Raw genomic sequence first — 15845 nt, 5'->3', positions numbered from 1 at the left:
GGAAGGATCACTTTTTGCATTGCCCATTGCTCTTAATGGCCCAATACCTGAGTCCTCATTGTTGCTCAATGGTTCTGTGTTTTGCTAGCCTGGCCAGGCTGGTTTGCATAAGCAAACCCAGGAATTTCTTCAATGAAATGAAGGGGTTCTAGCGATTAAGATGAATAAGTGTATAAAGGGAAGGACAAAGGATGAATTTGAATAACATGATATTGCTGAATAAATTTTTAAAGTGGAATACAAGAAAGGTAGGCGGGCAGAAGTAAGGAAAATAAGATTTGAAATGGTATTAACTTGAAAGAGAGTTTCTTTTTTTAATGCTAAATTTCTTTTTTATGTTTTTATTTTCTTTTTCGTTTTTCTGTTTGTATTTTGATGTGTATGTTTGTTTTGTGATTTTAGTTAATTTTATTACTGTTAATTTTGTAAAACCTAATAAAATATGATTATATATAAAAAAAAAGGAATTTCTTCTTCTGGTATAGTTCTTCAACTTGTATTTCCCCCTTGTATCCCAAATAGTATCTAAATACTACTGTTTATTAATTTCTACCATCCACTAACAGGCCCTGGTACCCTAGATCTATGATACTACTAATATAGAACTTGAGAAGGGGAAAGAATTAATGGCAGCAGCTCAGAATTTGTTATGAGAGCCAGAAACCTTCAGAGGAGTTCTGTGTTAAGAAATACAACTTAGAAAACTTCCCAATGAAATGTAAACATATTTTTTGCTATTAAAGACTCCATTTACCTGGGTAATGGTAATCTAAAGTCATTGGGTGCAAATTTCATTCTGCAGAGGTGGTAAAGTGTAGACAAAGTGCCACACCTTATTCTTGTATATAAAGCAGATTGACCACTTGATTGAGAAAGTGGCATGATTAGCCAAATAAGCTTTGTGTGTCTGTGTTTTCTTTTAATACACTGGCAACTTTTAGCCATTATTATATAGAACATCATTTTGATTTGGAGCTTCTGCAGACTAGAGATAAGAGGGTTCAGTCTTTTATCAAGTTTCTGGCTGACAGATTACTTGCATTAATCTAGTCTCATTTTCTCTCTACCCCCATGCTATGACCTCAGTCTGTGTTTATTTTCAAACGTCTGTCTCTAGGAGAGAAAAAACTAGCAATAAGGAAGCTCAAGATTTCATGGCATGCTATTTAAAGAAGATGCATTTCTGTGATCTAGAAGAGGCACTGAATTATAAACTGACCTGTGATCTCTGGATGAAGGGTGTTATAGAAATTTAATAGTAGTAGTAAGTACTGTAGTAGTAATGATGATGGTGAAAACAGCTTGAGAAATGTAGGATCTTATAGCCAGTGCTTTTTTTCTGGGGGTACACAGGGGTACGCATACCCCTAAACATTTTGTGAATCTTTTTACTTTTGTCCATTTAGCGTATTTATTTTTCCCAATTTGAACTATAAAATGGTGATTTTCTTGAGTCACCATGAGAATACCCCGAAACATTTTTAAAGAAAAAAAAAGCACTGCTAATAGCACAGTGAAGCCAGGTATTTAAGCAGCTTACATGTATGATGTTATAAAGGGACAAGAAACACAGTGGATGGTATAACTCTGTTTCTTTGCTTCAGAAATACTGATAGCAACTAAACATTTTTATTTTTTAAAAAATAATTTTTATTGAATTTTCAAATTGTAACAACAAATTTTCCACAAATCTTAATTGAACAATTTATATGTCCAGTTTTCTCCCCTCCCCCCCCTCTTTGGACCCATTGGCAGGTTTTGACTAAACTTTCACAACTATATAAGAGGTAAAACCAGCAGGGTATAGAATTTGTTTAATAAATCAATATGGAAATACGGGGGCAACTAAACCTTTTTGAACAGATCTAGAGGATGTGTAGTGGATCAGGAGGAAACATTCTGTTAAGCCCTTGTAAAAAGACCATCAAATAAATGTTAAAAACCCTGTGGGAAGTATTCTCCAAAGGCAGTATGGAAATAATAATTAAAGTGTCTTCCTTTCAAAGTGTTGCAGTGAACAACTCTTAATTTGATACAGTGGTACCTCTAGTTACTAACTTAAATTTTTCTGGAGGTCTGTTCTTAACCTGAAACTGTTCTTAACCAGAGGCGTGCTTTCACTAATGGGGCCTCTTGCTGCTGTTGCATCACCGGCACACAATTTCCGTTCTCATCCTGGGGCAAAGTTCTCAACTCAAGGTAACTCTTCCAGGTTAGCGGAGTTTGTAACCTGAAGCATTTGTAACCTGAGGCGTTTGTAACTCGAGGTACCACTGTACTAGCAAAGTGCCCTGTACTCAGTGGCATCTTTCCATATCTGTGTTCTTGCTCCTTGCCCTGCTCATTACTGCAGCTGCTACTTGCCCATGCCTCCATCGAGTCCTTTTTTCTTCACTCGGGAAACAGTGTTGGCGCTGATGCTGGAGGTCTAAGCAGTTCTCTTCTCTCAGGAAAATGTTCTCTGGAGTAAATAATGCAAGTGTTCAAGGCAACTGCCTTTGTCTCTTTAGCTATTTTCCTTTTTGCAAGCAAACTTAATAATGGCTCATTACTCTCATTCAGACTCAACAAGTTTGTCAGTGCTGACTTCCCTATCAGTGTGGCTGACTTCCCTATCAGTGTGGCGGCAAGGAAATGGGAAGTTTTCACTTTGGTTTTAGATTAACTACCACTTGCCATATCTTCCAAATCTGAACAAACTGGTTTTCTTGCAGGCATCTTGATGTCTACATGGCAATATAATGGAAAATACTATAACTGACCAATAATTTAAAATATGCATAATCGTTCTTTCTTTAAAAAAAAATAATCCTCTCAAATGAGTCAACGTCTCATGATCTGTCTGTTTCCTGTTTTCCTAATCTCATCAGGCTTTAAAGATTTGTCCTCCCGGACAAATTACTCCATACTGGAGAAAGATCTGTCTTTTAGGATTTCCTGCTTTGTGGTTGTAGTTTTTTAAAACTCATAGCAACCCATGAATTGAACAGTTTTTTGAAGTAAACAATTGTTCCATTTCTGGAGAAATATGAAATTGAACACACAGTTATTTCTACACAGTTATTTCTACTTCCCACTCGTTCCAGAAGAGTGGCTATTCACAAGTCTATTTTATATATTGATATTTTGAGCTTGCTTTAATCTAAGGTTGTTTTAAAGGCTTCTGTGAAAACATAGCTATGGTTTTCTTCTTGAGAAAAATACATTCTCTGGTCCCTGTCCAAAATGCTTACAAACTGGGAAGTCGCTTCATTTCTTCAGAATCTCAGTGAAAATGTTTTCTTACATATTTATTTAAATTCTATTACATATCCCACCTTTAAGGCTACCAGGAACCCAAGGTGGTGTGCATGAGGTTTTCAGGCAATCACTTCAGGAAGGTAGTGACCTCATGAGCTTTCAGACCATATCCTGGAACATGCTTAAATCATTCCTTGCTAATAGTGGCTCATTCTGTTTTAACAAGTGAAATAGATCCAGCAACAAAATGTTACAGATTGTAAAGGGGACATTATTGCCTTCTATACAAATAGCTTGCTTTTCCTGTAGTTTTAACTGCTGTATGCTGTTGAACAGAGACTCAGCAGAGCTGTTGCTTTATAGAGCTACTGTTTAAAATTAAAGTCTTTATTGAAGCTGAAAGGGCTACTGTACTTAACTTGGTATGGCTTCAACATGTGTTTGTGTTCATGGAGACCCCCAGATGTGCAAGCACAGCCATCATTTAATACAGCTACGGTATTAGTCTTGCAGGAGACAGGATCACTCTGCCACAAGAACTACTATATTTTTAAAATAAAACAACAACAACAACAAGAAGAAGAACAATGCATCCCATCCTATTAATCCCAAAGTGTTTTGTGAACAATAAGCAGGAATAGTTTTGCTTAAAGAAGTTGCTCTTACTATATGGTGCTGGAAGAAAAAGCATGATCCCCGTTTCTATTCCTTTTGTTGCTTTAATTCTCTGGCCAATATGACAACATAGCTGCAAAACAAATACACCTTTCTGAATATGCAGCCTCTTCTTGCAGTCCCTCTGCAAAGTACTCTGTTTTTTAAAAAATCATCTCAAGATTTTTGATGTTTCAAAAGTAGAATAGGAACCTGTTGGGGAAATTTCTCTGCAGAATAACTCCTGCCTAGAGAGGATGACAGACAGTGTTGCATTCTCAAGAAGCCATGATGATAAGGATTCTAGATATTAAAATTTGAGAATTGTTATGCTGTACCGTTAAAGTGCGTTGCACTCTGGAGTAGGAAAAGAAGAAAGAGACTTTCTTCCTCTACCAGCAAGTTAATAATACAACCCCTCTTTGCGTCATTGAGCCATTAATAAATATAGCTGTATTGTTCTGTGGTTTCCTTGGTGTATCTGAATCCCCTGTATATATTTCAGTATGTTGTTTGCCTATTCTTTTTCCTGTTTTCTGTTGGATGTTTACAGTAATCCTTTCCAGCCAGTGTATCTCAGATAGTGAGCTGGGACCCACCAGTGCCCTTTCAGACTGGTTTCAGTTCCACAGCTTATCCTAGCTCTTGCTTGGACCAATGTCTGCACCAGAAATTCCTTGCATACTGAGTAAAGGTGTCCAAGAGGCAGAGAGGTTCATGGTGGGAGGAGGGAAGGAAGGCTTCCCTCCCCTGAGGGGAAAAGGCCAGAGGAAGCGTTTGAATGAGAGATAAAAGGTTAATATTTAATATCATCATCATCAAAACTGGGAATAGAGAGGAAGGAGGATAAGAGAAGACAGCTAATATGGGAGGAAAAAGTCTGTGTAAAAGAGCCAGGAAAGGAGGGTTAAAGGAACTGGTGTTAGGGTTCGGTGAAGATCCTATGCTATAAAATGAGTGTGAAAGAGGCTCCCATGCCTGCAGTTAGCAAATGTCTATACTTAGCTTGATGGAAGCTGAGCTACGGAATTTCTTGCCATGAAGAAAACAATGTGGGAAAGAATTCAGTCATTTCAACATGGAGTAGAAAATGATACCAGTAACTGTCAGCAGATTACGGTGCCATGGTGAAAATTGAAGTCGGGCAGTATTTATTCCAGATTAGTTAATTCAGAATACAGTGGTACCTCGGGTTACATATGCTTCAGGTTACATACGCTTCAGGTTACAGACTCCGATAACCCAGAAATAGTGCTTCAGGTTAAGAACTTTGCTTCAGGATAAGAACAGAAATCGTGCTCCGGTGGCACGGCGGCAGCAGGTGGCCCAATTAGCTAAAGTGGTGCTTCAGGTTAAGAACAGTTTCAGGTTAAGTACGGACCTCCGGAACGAATTAAGTACTTAACCACAGGTACCACTGTACTTTTGCCTCTGAGTTTAGCATCAGCTGTGGCTCTGCCCACCAGGGTTATGCACCCTTTGACAGACAGAAACATTGTCCACCCTTGGGTTTAAATTATCTGTTTTGGGAACAGGTTAGTGTGATTTTTCACAGGTCCCAGGAGCTCAACTGGAGTTTGCTTGGATAACTACTCTTGTCTGAAGAAATAGCTTTGCCCTATTCATTAGGTTTACAGTAGTCAAAACAGGTCAGGCTTGGTCAAAATGACATTGTGAGCTGCACTGGGAGGAAGCAAATGCTATTGGTTCTGTGCTGTTCATAAGAACAGATTTTCACAAGACAAATGGTGACATGAATTAATTTTTTGGCTGCTTTTGTATAAATTAATCAGGGATTCCATGTAAGATTAATGTTTCTGCATACTTCAGGCCTCATAAAGATGAATATATGATGGATCAGCAGTCTAAACTCCAGAATGGTATTAAATTTACTGAACAATTTAATTTATTAAAAATGTACCACTCTTTCATTTAGCATTTGTGTGGACTGAGATTAGGCAAGCATCATTCTGCTTCTTGAATTTCCTGGAGTATTTTTCCTCTCCGGTTACAAAAGCCATTCATGAAATGCCATGTTGTTCTGTGCTCAGTAATTCTGAATGAGTATCAGTGTTCTCATCCCAGAGGGGGAAAGCAGAGTTGTCTGTAGTTCGGAACATGTGATTCAGCTGGTAAACTGGGACTTGTTTTGTGTGTAGAGAGCTTTTATGGGTATTGAACAAGGAAAGAGATTCTGAAATAGATTTCCCAGAACAGTCTGAAAGCAAAGTATTTCCATCAGCCTCAAGACTGAAGGCTGCTTCACTGTTTCTTTGTTTAACAAGAACTTTATAGACCCACACTGTGTATCTACTACAGCTAAAATGCTAGAAGTGGAACTGTTCCTTGCTCCTATGTCAAGCGTGTGCCAGTAAAGGGAATGTGTGGAGCAACCTTGAGCTGAAACAATGTCAGCAGCATGGTATTGTTGAGTTAAGCTGCAACTGAAGTAAAAGACAATCCACTGATTATCTTGTATTTGGAGTTGGGAGAGCAAAAGTTGACCTGTCAAATATGCCTTGACATCAATAAGCGTTTGTGTAAGTGACACTCTACCTTTATGTTTGTGTCATCAGATAGCAGGAGTGGGACATAGCAGGAGTGGGACATTCCCTCTAGGGAAATATTGCCTATACTTATTGGCAGTATCTCTCCAGGGTTTTAACCAGGGCTTTAGCCCTACCTGGAGATATAGGGAATTAAACCAGGGATTTTCTGCATGCAAAACAAATGTTCCAATACTTAGGAACATGGAGAAGTGGGGTGGTGGTGAGGTGGTGGTTCTGTGCACTTGTGCACAAAGCTGTTTCCTCTTCTCTCCTCCTTGTTCCCTACACTAAGCTCAACGTGCTCAAACCCAGCTGCTCTGCCCTTTAGCTCCCTGCCCCTGCCAGTCTAGAGTGTTTGCGAATAAAGAGTGAAGAAGAAACCTCCTCCCTAGCCTGTTTGTCAAGTTGTTTGAACCCTATTCACAAAGGAAACTTAATACTTTTCTGAAACAAATCCCAGAATCCTGACAAATTATCCAATCTGCTTTACTATGTTGTACTTTTTTTTGTAATAGATCCAAGTGAGTGTATTTGTAATCTGTAGGCCAGCGTTGGCAACAATGGAAAAGGAAGCAGCTGTATAACCAGCAACTGCCTGACCTTGATATATTCATCAGCCACCATAAGCAAACACAAAGGGGTCATGGGGCTGTGCATGTACTTTGGTACTTTAGTTCAAAGGGTTCCTTTTGTGTTGATCTTGGGAATTTCTTATTTGGCACTAATTAAAATACCACAGACCTCTGCATTTTGAAACTGGGCTTCCTTTTCCTGCAAATGGTTTCCTGCAGGGAAAAGTGAGGATGTAAATGGATGCTGTAGTTAATGATGGTCGAGATCATGGTGAGAGGAAAGGATAGTAGTCACTTTCTGCTCTTGTAATATCTTGTAATAAGATATTAATTCCAATGCCACATAGCATATTGCATTAACCCCCATGCATCCCTATCCATTGTGGTCTATGTCAGAAGTACGAAGCCACCCTAAAGATTACTCAGTAAGCAGTACTTTAAAAACAACCCACTACTTAATCTTAACATTAAATCCCCATGCCTCTTAAGTGAATATGTTCTGTAAAGAGAAGCATGCACCCCATTAGATTAATTTATCACCACACTAACAGGTAGTTTATTGCCATAAAGAGAGGCTGTTGGGTAGGCAAGTGCTGATCTCAGCTTCTTCCCTTCCTCTTCTGAAGTGGCTCAGGAAGAGAACCCCCATGCTTTCTTTGTTTACTGCAACACTACCCTTCATAGCGCATAGGAAGCTGCCCAAATCGGGCACATTGGATATCCGGGATTTCAAGTGAAGTTTTCTCCCAGCCCTATCGGAAGACACCACAGATTGAACCAGACACCTTCCACATGCAGAGCAGATGTTCTACCACTGAGCTACAGCCTTTCCTTGGCCCCTGCTTCTTTCAAGGCTGCTTTCTTGCCTCCTCACCCCCTTCACTTGGTATCTTCCTCTCTTCAGCCCCATTCTGTCAATCCCAATGGAAGGAACCTCCCATTTCTCAAGTTCTCTTGTTGTTGTAAGTTGTTGTTGTAAAGTAGTAAGGCAGTGCTGTAATAAGTAGCTCTCATGCTGTTTTTCCCCCTCCCAGGTCCTTCACAGTCACTCATTCCACTCACAACCAGCCAGTTGTGCTGGTTTTTGCACTCCTGCCTGTCCAGTATTTCATGACTCCTGTTTCCATGAGGTGACAGGATTTTATCTTGAATTTTATTTCTATTCTCCCCCTCTGGTAGCTAATAACATTAAAAACTTAATCATATGTTTCAGGCCCGGCGCAGAGATACTTTCATTGAAGAGCGCTATGGACAATACTACATTAATAATCCATTTACAGCTCTTCAGAGAGATTTTGAAGCACTGAATGAAGAGAATCGTGATGATAAGCAGCCTGTTTGTACCAATCCCTTGTCCATCCTGAAGGTAGTGATGAAGCATTGCAAGAATATGCAAGAAAAAATGTTGTTCCAACTAGCTGCAGCAGAGAGCAGGCACAGAAAGGTGGGTTCCAAGACCTTTGTACTTTGATCAAAGGAATAAAATTCTTCCTGCTTAGCATTTGGTATTGCAGAGCAGTTTAACACTACGTGTTGAACCACATTTTCTACCTCTTGATGTGACACTTTCAGTGTGTGACATTCATGGTTTTGTACATTTCCCAGTCTCAGCCTTGTAGTTTAGCTGATTAAAATAGCATTGCAGTGCTAACATTCTTTTTATGAAGCTCCCAACAAGCACACTTCAATTTGTAAAGCACAAATACGTTGCTGTTTTGTTTTTGTTTTTAATTGATGCTGCTATTGGAATGTAGAAAACTTTTCAGAACTGACCCAAGTCTTGTTATCATCCAGCTTCTCCTTTCCCTGTTGTGCTGGATGTTCAGTTAACCCATTTTAGCGCTTTGACCTTAAAGTTTCTGCCCCCATAAGATGATAATTATCAATCTCTGGTTGCAGTTTGATCATAGGCAGCTTTAAATCTGCAGATATGTGCTTTTCCAATAATTACAAATATCCTAGAAAAACAGCTGCTGACAATTCTGAAAGGAAGCAACCACTTCCTTTTAGAACATTAACAAACTAGAAGCTCTTTTGTTCAGTTATTGCCCTGCATTTTGGTCATTTCCCCAAGTTCATAATTTAGAAAGATGCAGATCAATCTTTTCCTTCCTCTCTAAATGGTCTTGAGTTGTAGACTACCATGCCCTATTGTATGTTAATATATCTGTCCCAATCCTATAAAAAGAGTTGTCCAAATTGATTTTATTTACACCAGTTACACAGTTTCATAAACTCCAGAACAAGCACGGGGGCTTGGGAGAAGCAGAAGCTTACACATTTTATCTCTTTTGCCATGGTCTAATTTCTAGTTGAGGAAGACCCATAAACTAGCATGTAGAAATGCCTGTTGTGCTAAAAAATGGGAAAAGAAAAATTGAGTGCTCTCCAGTTACTGGAAGAACAATATTGGCAGCAGTTGGATCTAGTTATAGCTGACAGAGACATGAGACATGAAACACCCCACTGGTTCAACTGGGAACCAAGTGCTGTTTGGCTCCTCTTGGTTCCACTGAGAACTTGCTCTCACTCTCTCAGACTCAATTCCACCTGGTCATGAAGTATTTTCTGTACCTGTAAAGAATTAGCATCTGAATTTGTTTGTTTTCCTGTTCCTTCTCTGTTCCACCATGAAGTGACACTTTAGCGTTGTTCAGAATCCTTATGCTACTAGGTAAAGGTCAAAGATTCTGTATGTCTGTATTTTTGTGTGTTTTGCTTGAAATGTTGCTGTAGGCAGAAAGGGGCCTGGCCTGTACATCTGGATACATTTGTAATTGTTGCTGTATTTAAAGGTGATTGATGGTGTTCTTCTTCTGGTCTGAAAGGTAATCTTAGATCTTGAGGAAGAGAGGCGGCGGCATGCCCAAGATACTGCTGAAGGAGATGATGTCACATACTTGCTGGAAAAGGAACGAGAGCGGCTCGCACAACAGGTATGCCTCCTCACTAGTTAGTCAGCACTTGGAGAGGAATGATTAATTGCTGCTTAGCACAGAAAACATGCCTTGTATGGGTGGGGAAACTGATGGCTAGCATTGGTATTTGTGTATTTGAGAGCTTCATTCTCCACCGTCAGGGAGAGACTAGACTTACTAGAGTGAGATTTTTATCCAGTGTGTGAAAGTAGTCTGCAGAAGCAAGAGATGTAATAACATTTGAACATAAAAGGAAATCATGTCTCTAAGAAAAGGTTTATTTCCAATGCAAATTGCAAGTCGTAGCAGGGCGACTCTAAATGGGACTGCAGTGGGAACCCCATGCCTGCACTTTGGCACTGGGACTTTCTTCCATTGCCATGCCACTAGTTTCCTCACCCACACAAGGCAAATAGTAGATGCACAATGGAACTGGTGTGTGTAAGGGTTGGGGAATGGATGGGAGAGAACATGTGGGTAACCACAATTTTTTTTTTTTGCTCCACACTTGCACACTGTAGGTATGAGACCCTTGCCATGATTATGCCTGAGGGAATGTGGCTATCAGTTGGCGGGTGGGGTGGGGAGTGGAATAAAAGGTCCCCACCCCTAATCTACATTATGTTGACTTTACACCTTATGGTTAATGTGTGTACTCCTTAATCTGGTCATTTTCTGTGCACACATTGAGCTGGGAGTGCAGACTGCTCATGAAACTTAATTTTTATCTACAGTGATCCTTATATCCATCCACTCACTAATTGATGTGACTGCCTTTGAGAATCATTGTGTGTACGGAGTGTGCACAAAACTATTTTTTCTTACTTCCCCCCTCTGAGCTTCTTTACCTTCCTTTCTATAGCTGGAATTTGAGAAGTCGCAGGCGAAGAAGTTTGAGAAAGAGCAGAAGAAGCTATTGGGCCAGTTGGAGGAGGAGCATGACCGCCAGCAGCAGCTTTCTGCCATGCTTGTGCTGGAGTGCAAGAAAGCCACAGCCAAAGCCGCAGAGGAAGGACAGAAGCTTGGGGAGCTGAGGCTGAAGCTAGCTGAGGAAAGAAGCAAAGTAAGCCACTTGGAAGGACAGCTTGCAGCCCAGAAGAAGAGAGGCTTGCAAATGGAGGCGCGAGTGGAGAAGCAGCTGTCCGAGTTTGACACTGAACGGGAGCAGCTGAGAGCCAAGCTGGATCGGGAAGAGAATCACACCAAGGCCCTGAAGGAAGAAGTAGAGAATCTGAAGACAACTCTAAAAGAATTAGAGGCCTCATATAAAGCTGGGAGAGGCAAAGCAGAGCACACGCCACCAAAGGTCTCAAAGGTAGCCGCAGCAACTGCCACAGAGGGCTCGAGTAGGTCAGTCACTTGCCAGACAGAAAGCCCCTGGACAGAGAGCCTCAGCCAGGGAAGTACTATTCGACGGGCACCTATATTATCGCCTATCTCTACCACTGCTTCCCACTCTTATACCAAGGCAAATGGGCATTGTGATGCTCGTGTACAAGCAAGTAGGGAGCCAGCTCTGCCCAAGGATGAGACGATTGGACCAGCAGCTGAGAGGGCCACAGAAATTAGCAGCTCCCCAGCGAGAACAGTTTCCCTTTCGCCTTCAACCCCACCAGTCCCTTCCAGTGGGATATTCTTTTCTCCAAGCAACACAGCTTCTTCATCTCTGACACCCTCCCCATGTTCCTCCCCAGTGACAACTAAACGTTTGGTTGGAGCATCAGTCAGCAGCCCCGGCTACCAATCTTCGTACCAAGTGGGGATCAACCAGCGCTTCCATGCGGCACGTCACAAATTCCAATCCCAATCTGATCAAGATCACCAGCCAAGCGGTCTCCAAAGTCCTCCATCTAGGGATCTGTCACCCACCCTGGTGGATAATTCTGCCGCAAAGCAGATTGCCCGTAATACAGTCACTCAGGTTCTCTCCAGGTTCACCAGCCAGCAGGGTCCCATCAAGCCAGTTTCTCCCAACAGCTCCCCCTTTGGCACAGACTACCGAAGCCTGGCCACTCCCCTGAGCCCCAAAAGTGAGTGTGGCCCAGGCAAGGTCTCTGGCCCATTGAGTCCACTGTCACCTGGAATTAAATCACCGACCATACCCAGAGGAGAAAGAGGGAACCCTCCACCAATTCCTCCCAAGAAACCTGGACTGACTCCTTCTCCAGCCAGTCCCACTCCACCAACTAAAACCTCCTCTCAGGCATCTTCTCTGGGTTCTCCTATGGACTTGGCAAGTAGCTGTTCAAGCAATCCTGTTGTAGCCAATGGGAAAGAAATTGAGATCTTATTGCCAACCAGTAGCTAGCTTCCAAAAGTGTTGCATTCCAAGTGTTTGCCATTCCTGGAGCTGAAACAGCTGCTACACTGTCTTATCCACTTTATGTTATTTATTATTTGGCTAGTAACAAGATCTATTTGTATAGCACGTTTAGTGTACTTTCCCTTTTGATTTATAGTATATAGAAAATAATACAACTTGTGTACAAACCTTTAAACACTAGATCTTCGAGGTGTCTTAACGGCAGCAGGCTCATCGAACGAACAGAGAAGCAGTTGATTTCCTGTGCTGGGAGCTGACCAGTGGACTATGACAATGAAGCAGTTGCTTTTAAATTATGCAGCAAAATACACTCCATGCAAACTTCCATTCCAGATAGACATTTCCTAAGAAGTGCCTGAGCTTAAGCTGCACTGCAGCCATGCATGTGTTTCTCTGCAAAACCAGAAGTGATTGTCCAATTGAAGCAAGCCCAGATTCCTCTCTGAATCATGAATGTTGAAATAACCACTGTCCTTAATCCTTTCCAGTAGTTCTGTTATCAGCAGAAATGAAATGTTCCAGAGGCCGGGCAATTGTTTCCCTCTTAGGAATCAAGTCAGTTAATGTCGCTGCATTGTCAGGCACATTTGGCCTTAATAGGGAGCTTTGTACATCCTGAGCTTTTCCTATGTGACCATGTAAACATAAAATAAAAGGGGAGGGGGGCTTTAAGCAATCAGGGTGCCATTTTCCCCCAGTCGAGTACTCATTTCTTTTTATATGTAGAGAGAGAAAATAGGTGAGATTAAATCTGGAAGTGTTCCACTAGTTTTTTAAAAATATTTTTCACATATTTTGCTGTTTTGTATGTAGAAGCTCTGAGAGCAGAATCTTCTGTGATAATGATCTTAACATTACTTGAAATGAGAAGTGGTTAGTCAGTTCTATGTATGTTTTAGCACTGGAAAGATAGGGATCCATGCTAGATGATTCAAAGCAATAACGTTGAGTTGTATCCAGCTAAGTTTTTCTCAAAGTAAACCCATGGAAATTAATGATGCTTGCAAAACTCATCCCTCCCTCTGAAGAGTATAGCATTTTCAAAAGTTGTGTGTGCTGCAAGGTGAAAAGGAAATTTCTCCGTCATCTACACAAACACAAACTCTTTCTTTTTCTCTCAAGATCCTCAGGGAGCCAGAAACATTGTGTGGTGCTGGTGACTTGCAGTTCTTGCTCTGCCCACCAGCCGCCCTGGTCACACTGACATCTGGACCTCTGCAAAGGTCCCTCCCTGGTGAGGAGGTTGTCTTCTCCTGCACTGGACACGAGGTCTTGATGCTGCTTCAAGACTCCACTATCTCCTACTCTAAACTTTATTTCTAAGCTATATTGAAGTATTTTAGCAAAGTGACTGATATTTCTGAGACTAGAAGGCCATACCACTTGACCATATACCTCTTAAATTTTGATCAGAGTACCGTAATTTCAGTTGGCTGCCCCTACACTAACAGTACTCCAGAATGTCTTATAGACAACTAGGAAAGCACACAAACAGTTCATTTGTGCAGTACAAGTTTCTGAATATGGTCTGTGCAGCTGCATACTGGGTGAATGGTTTCTTATTGGTATCTCTGTGAATCATGAACTATAAGGGCATTGTAGCAGGTCTTAAAATCTTTCCTTGGAATTAGACTAACTTGTATCTTGATATGATAGAGATTTATAGATAATAATATTATTAGGAAAATGCACAGAGTATTGTAGTCTACAGTGGATGGAGGGAAGGGAGAAAGCAAGAGGAGATTTATATTTTTGCCAGTAGCCTGTCTTCAGAGATTAAGCTAAACACAACTATTAAAATGTTCCCAGCTAATCCAGTAAGACATCTAGCGTTAGTATTGTAGGTTTTCTATAGACCTGAGTGTATGCAGGAAAAAAACAACATGTTTATTCTTCTCAGAATCCTGTATCGCTGGAAAAGTTCCTGGATAATAATGATGATAATATATTTTAATGAAGTCAAAACTGCATAATCTAGTATTATCATTAACACTGGTATATTTGTAAAGTCAAATGTATGAAGCACAGTCTTTTTACCATTTTTATAACTGGCAGCATTAAACACCTCAAACGTTCACACTATCAACAAAGGGTTATATTTTTATGATGTGAATATTGTGCTAGAACATGTTTGAAAAGTAGGTTGGGCTGCTTGTATCATGAAATGTTTTTACTGGATAGCCATGAAGCATTTGCTAGCAATTTTTAGGCATTTTGTTAGCTGTAGTATGTCTGAAAGACATATATAAAAATGTGCAAACACTTCCAGAAGCTGGCAATACCAGGGACAAAGCTTTTAAAACAAAAATAAGAAACTCCCTACTACTTGGTAGGAATGCTGCCAGTATTTGCCACCACTTTTGCCCTAAGCTTCTGGGCAGTTTAGTCTTTACTCTTTACTCTTTACTCTATACCAACATCCATGCCAACCATTGCCATGCAACATAACATTATGATGTGATGGCACCTCTCCAGCCAGCTTTTGGGTAGGGAACCACACCTCTTCATTTCCGCTGCACATTCTGATTCCTCAGTCTTGCATCATGCAGCAGTAAGCCAGCACCCTTGGGAAATACGTATGCATTTGTAAGAGGGTGCATTAGCTGCATACCTTAAAAATTATCTGCAACTTTGGTACATCTGAGATTGCAACCAATGACACAAATTTCTGTACAGAACTTTTAGTGCTTAGGTGCCAGCACTTGGCAGAGGATATGGGCACTTGTTCAGCTAATTTCCATCTATTTGATCACACTTCTGCATATAACCTGATTCTTTTTCCACTTCTGGGGGTGGAGTCAGACTTTGCATAAGGCAAAGTCCTCTCCCTGGTCTGGAATGTTGCAAAACAATCCGTACAACATCAAAAGCCTGTTAAGGTTCCACCCACCACTTTCTACCATCCAGCGCTCAAATCTATGAAGGTATTAATCTCACCTGTGACAATCTATTTAACCCAGCCCATTTTCTAGAGCTATGACTCCCAAGAGCCTTAGAGCAACTCTGCAACCTGCTTTGAAACTACGGGAATAGAAGTAAAGAGACGATTGCCGACAGAGCATCTCTATGCTGCTGCCTTATTTTGTTTTGTCTCTTGCAGCTCACATACAGGATTTTTTTTCTTCACAGACTATTACTCAAGAGAAAGGGGGAGGGGGAGTTTTGTCCAAAGTCTTCTTTCCTTACACTAAGAAGAAAACAGTGTCTGCACTGTCCCGGAAGTCAGAGTCTGAGACTTTGAACTAATTCTTTTTTACTGGATGATGGGACAAGTTAAAAATATATTTATGACTAGGAAAATTCCAGTCTTCTGACTCTTTCTTAGACTTCTTGCACTATGACCATGGGATGATGTGGTTAGAGTGTCAGACTTGGAGAACCTGTGTTCAAATCCGTATTTGGTCTTGAAACTCACTGGATAACTGGCTGAGAATATGTAACTCGTCCAAACTTACATCAGAGGGTTGTTGGGAAGATAAAATTAGCAGAGGTTACTTCCTACTGCAGTTACTCTCTTCATTGTTAGAGCAGAGTCTTGATTTGTGCAGCAACTTGTCTGCAGCTCTGAGAGCCATAATTTTCCAGTCCA

At 40.8% G+C, this 15845-nt stretch overlaps 1 protein-coding gene across 2 annotated transcripts in view; it reads left to right on the top strand.

Annotated features, from left to right (window-relative positions):
- The window catches only part of CTTNBP2NL (CTTNBP2 N-terminal like), a 30684-nt gene extending 15128 nt beyond the window's left edge, over positions 1 to 15556 (top strand). For both annotated transcript variants that reach the window (XM_079979300.1, XM_079979299.1), the window contains exons 3-5: positions 8229 to 8459; positions 9844 to 9951; positions 10796 to 15556. In XM_079979300.1, the coding sequence (XP_079835426.1) occupies positions 8229 to 8459; positions 9844 to 9951; positions 10796 to 12241 (1785 nt within the window). In that variant the 3' untranslated portion in view covers positions 12242 to 15556. The remainder of the gene's footprint in view (positions 1 to 8228; positions 8460 to 9843; positions 9952 to 10795) is intronic.
- Positions 15557 to 15845: the final 289 nt, after the last annotated feature.

The sequence above is a fragment of the Podarcis cretensis genome (assembly GCF_951804945.1).
Source record: "Podarcis cretensis genome assembly, chromosome: 6".
In the NCBI taxonomy this organism is placed as follows: Eukaryota; Metazoa; Chordata; class Lepidosauria; order Squamata; family Lacertidae; genus Podarcis; species Podarcis cretensis.
Note: the sequence above shows the minus strand (reverse complement) of the source record. Positions and strands in the feature narration are given on the sequence as shown.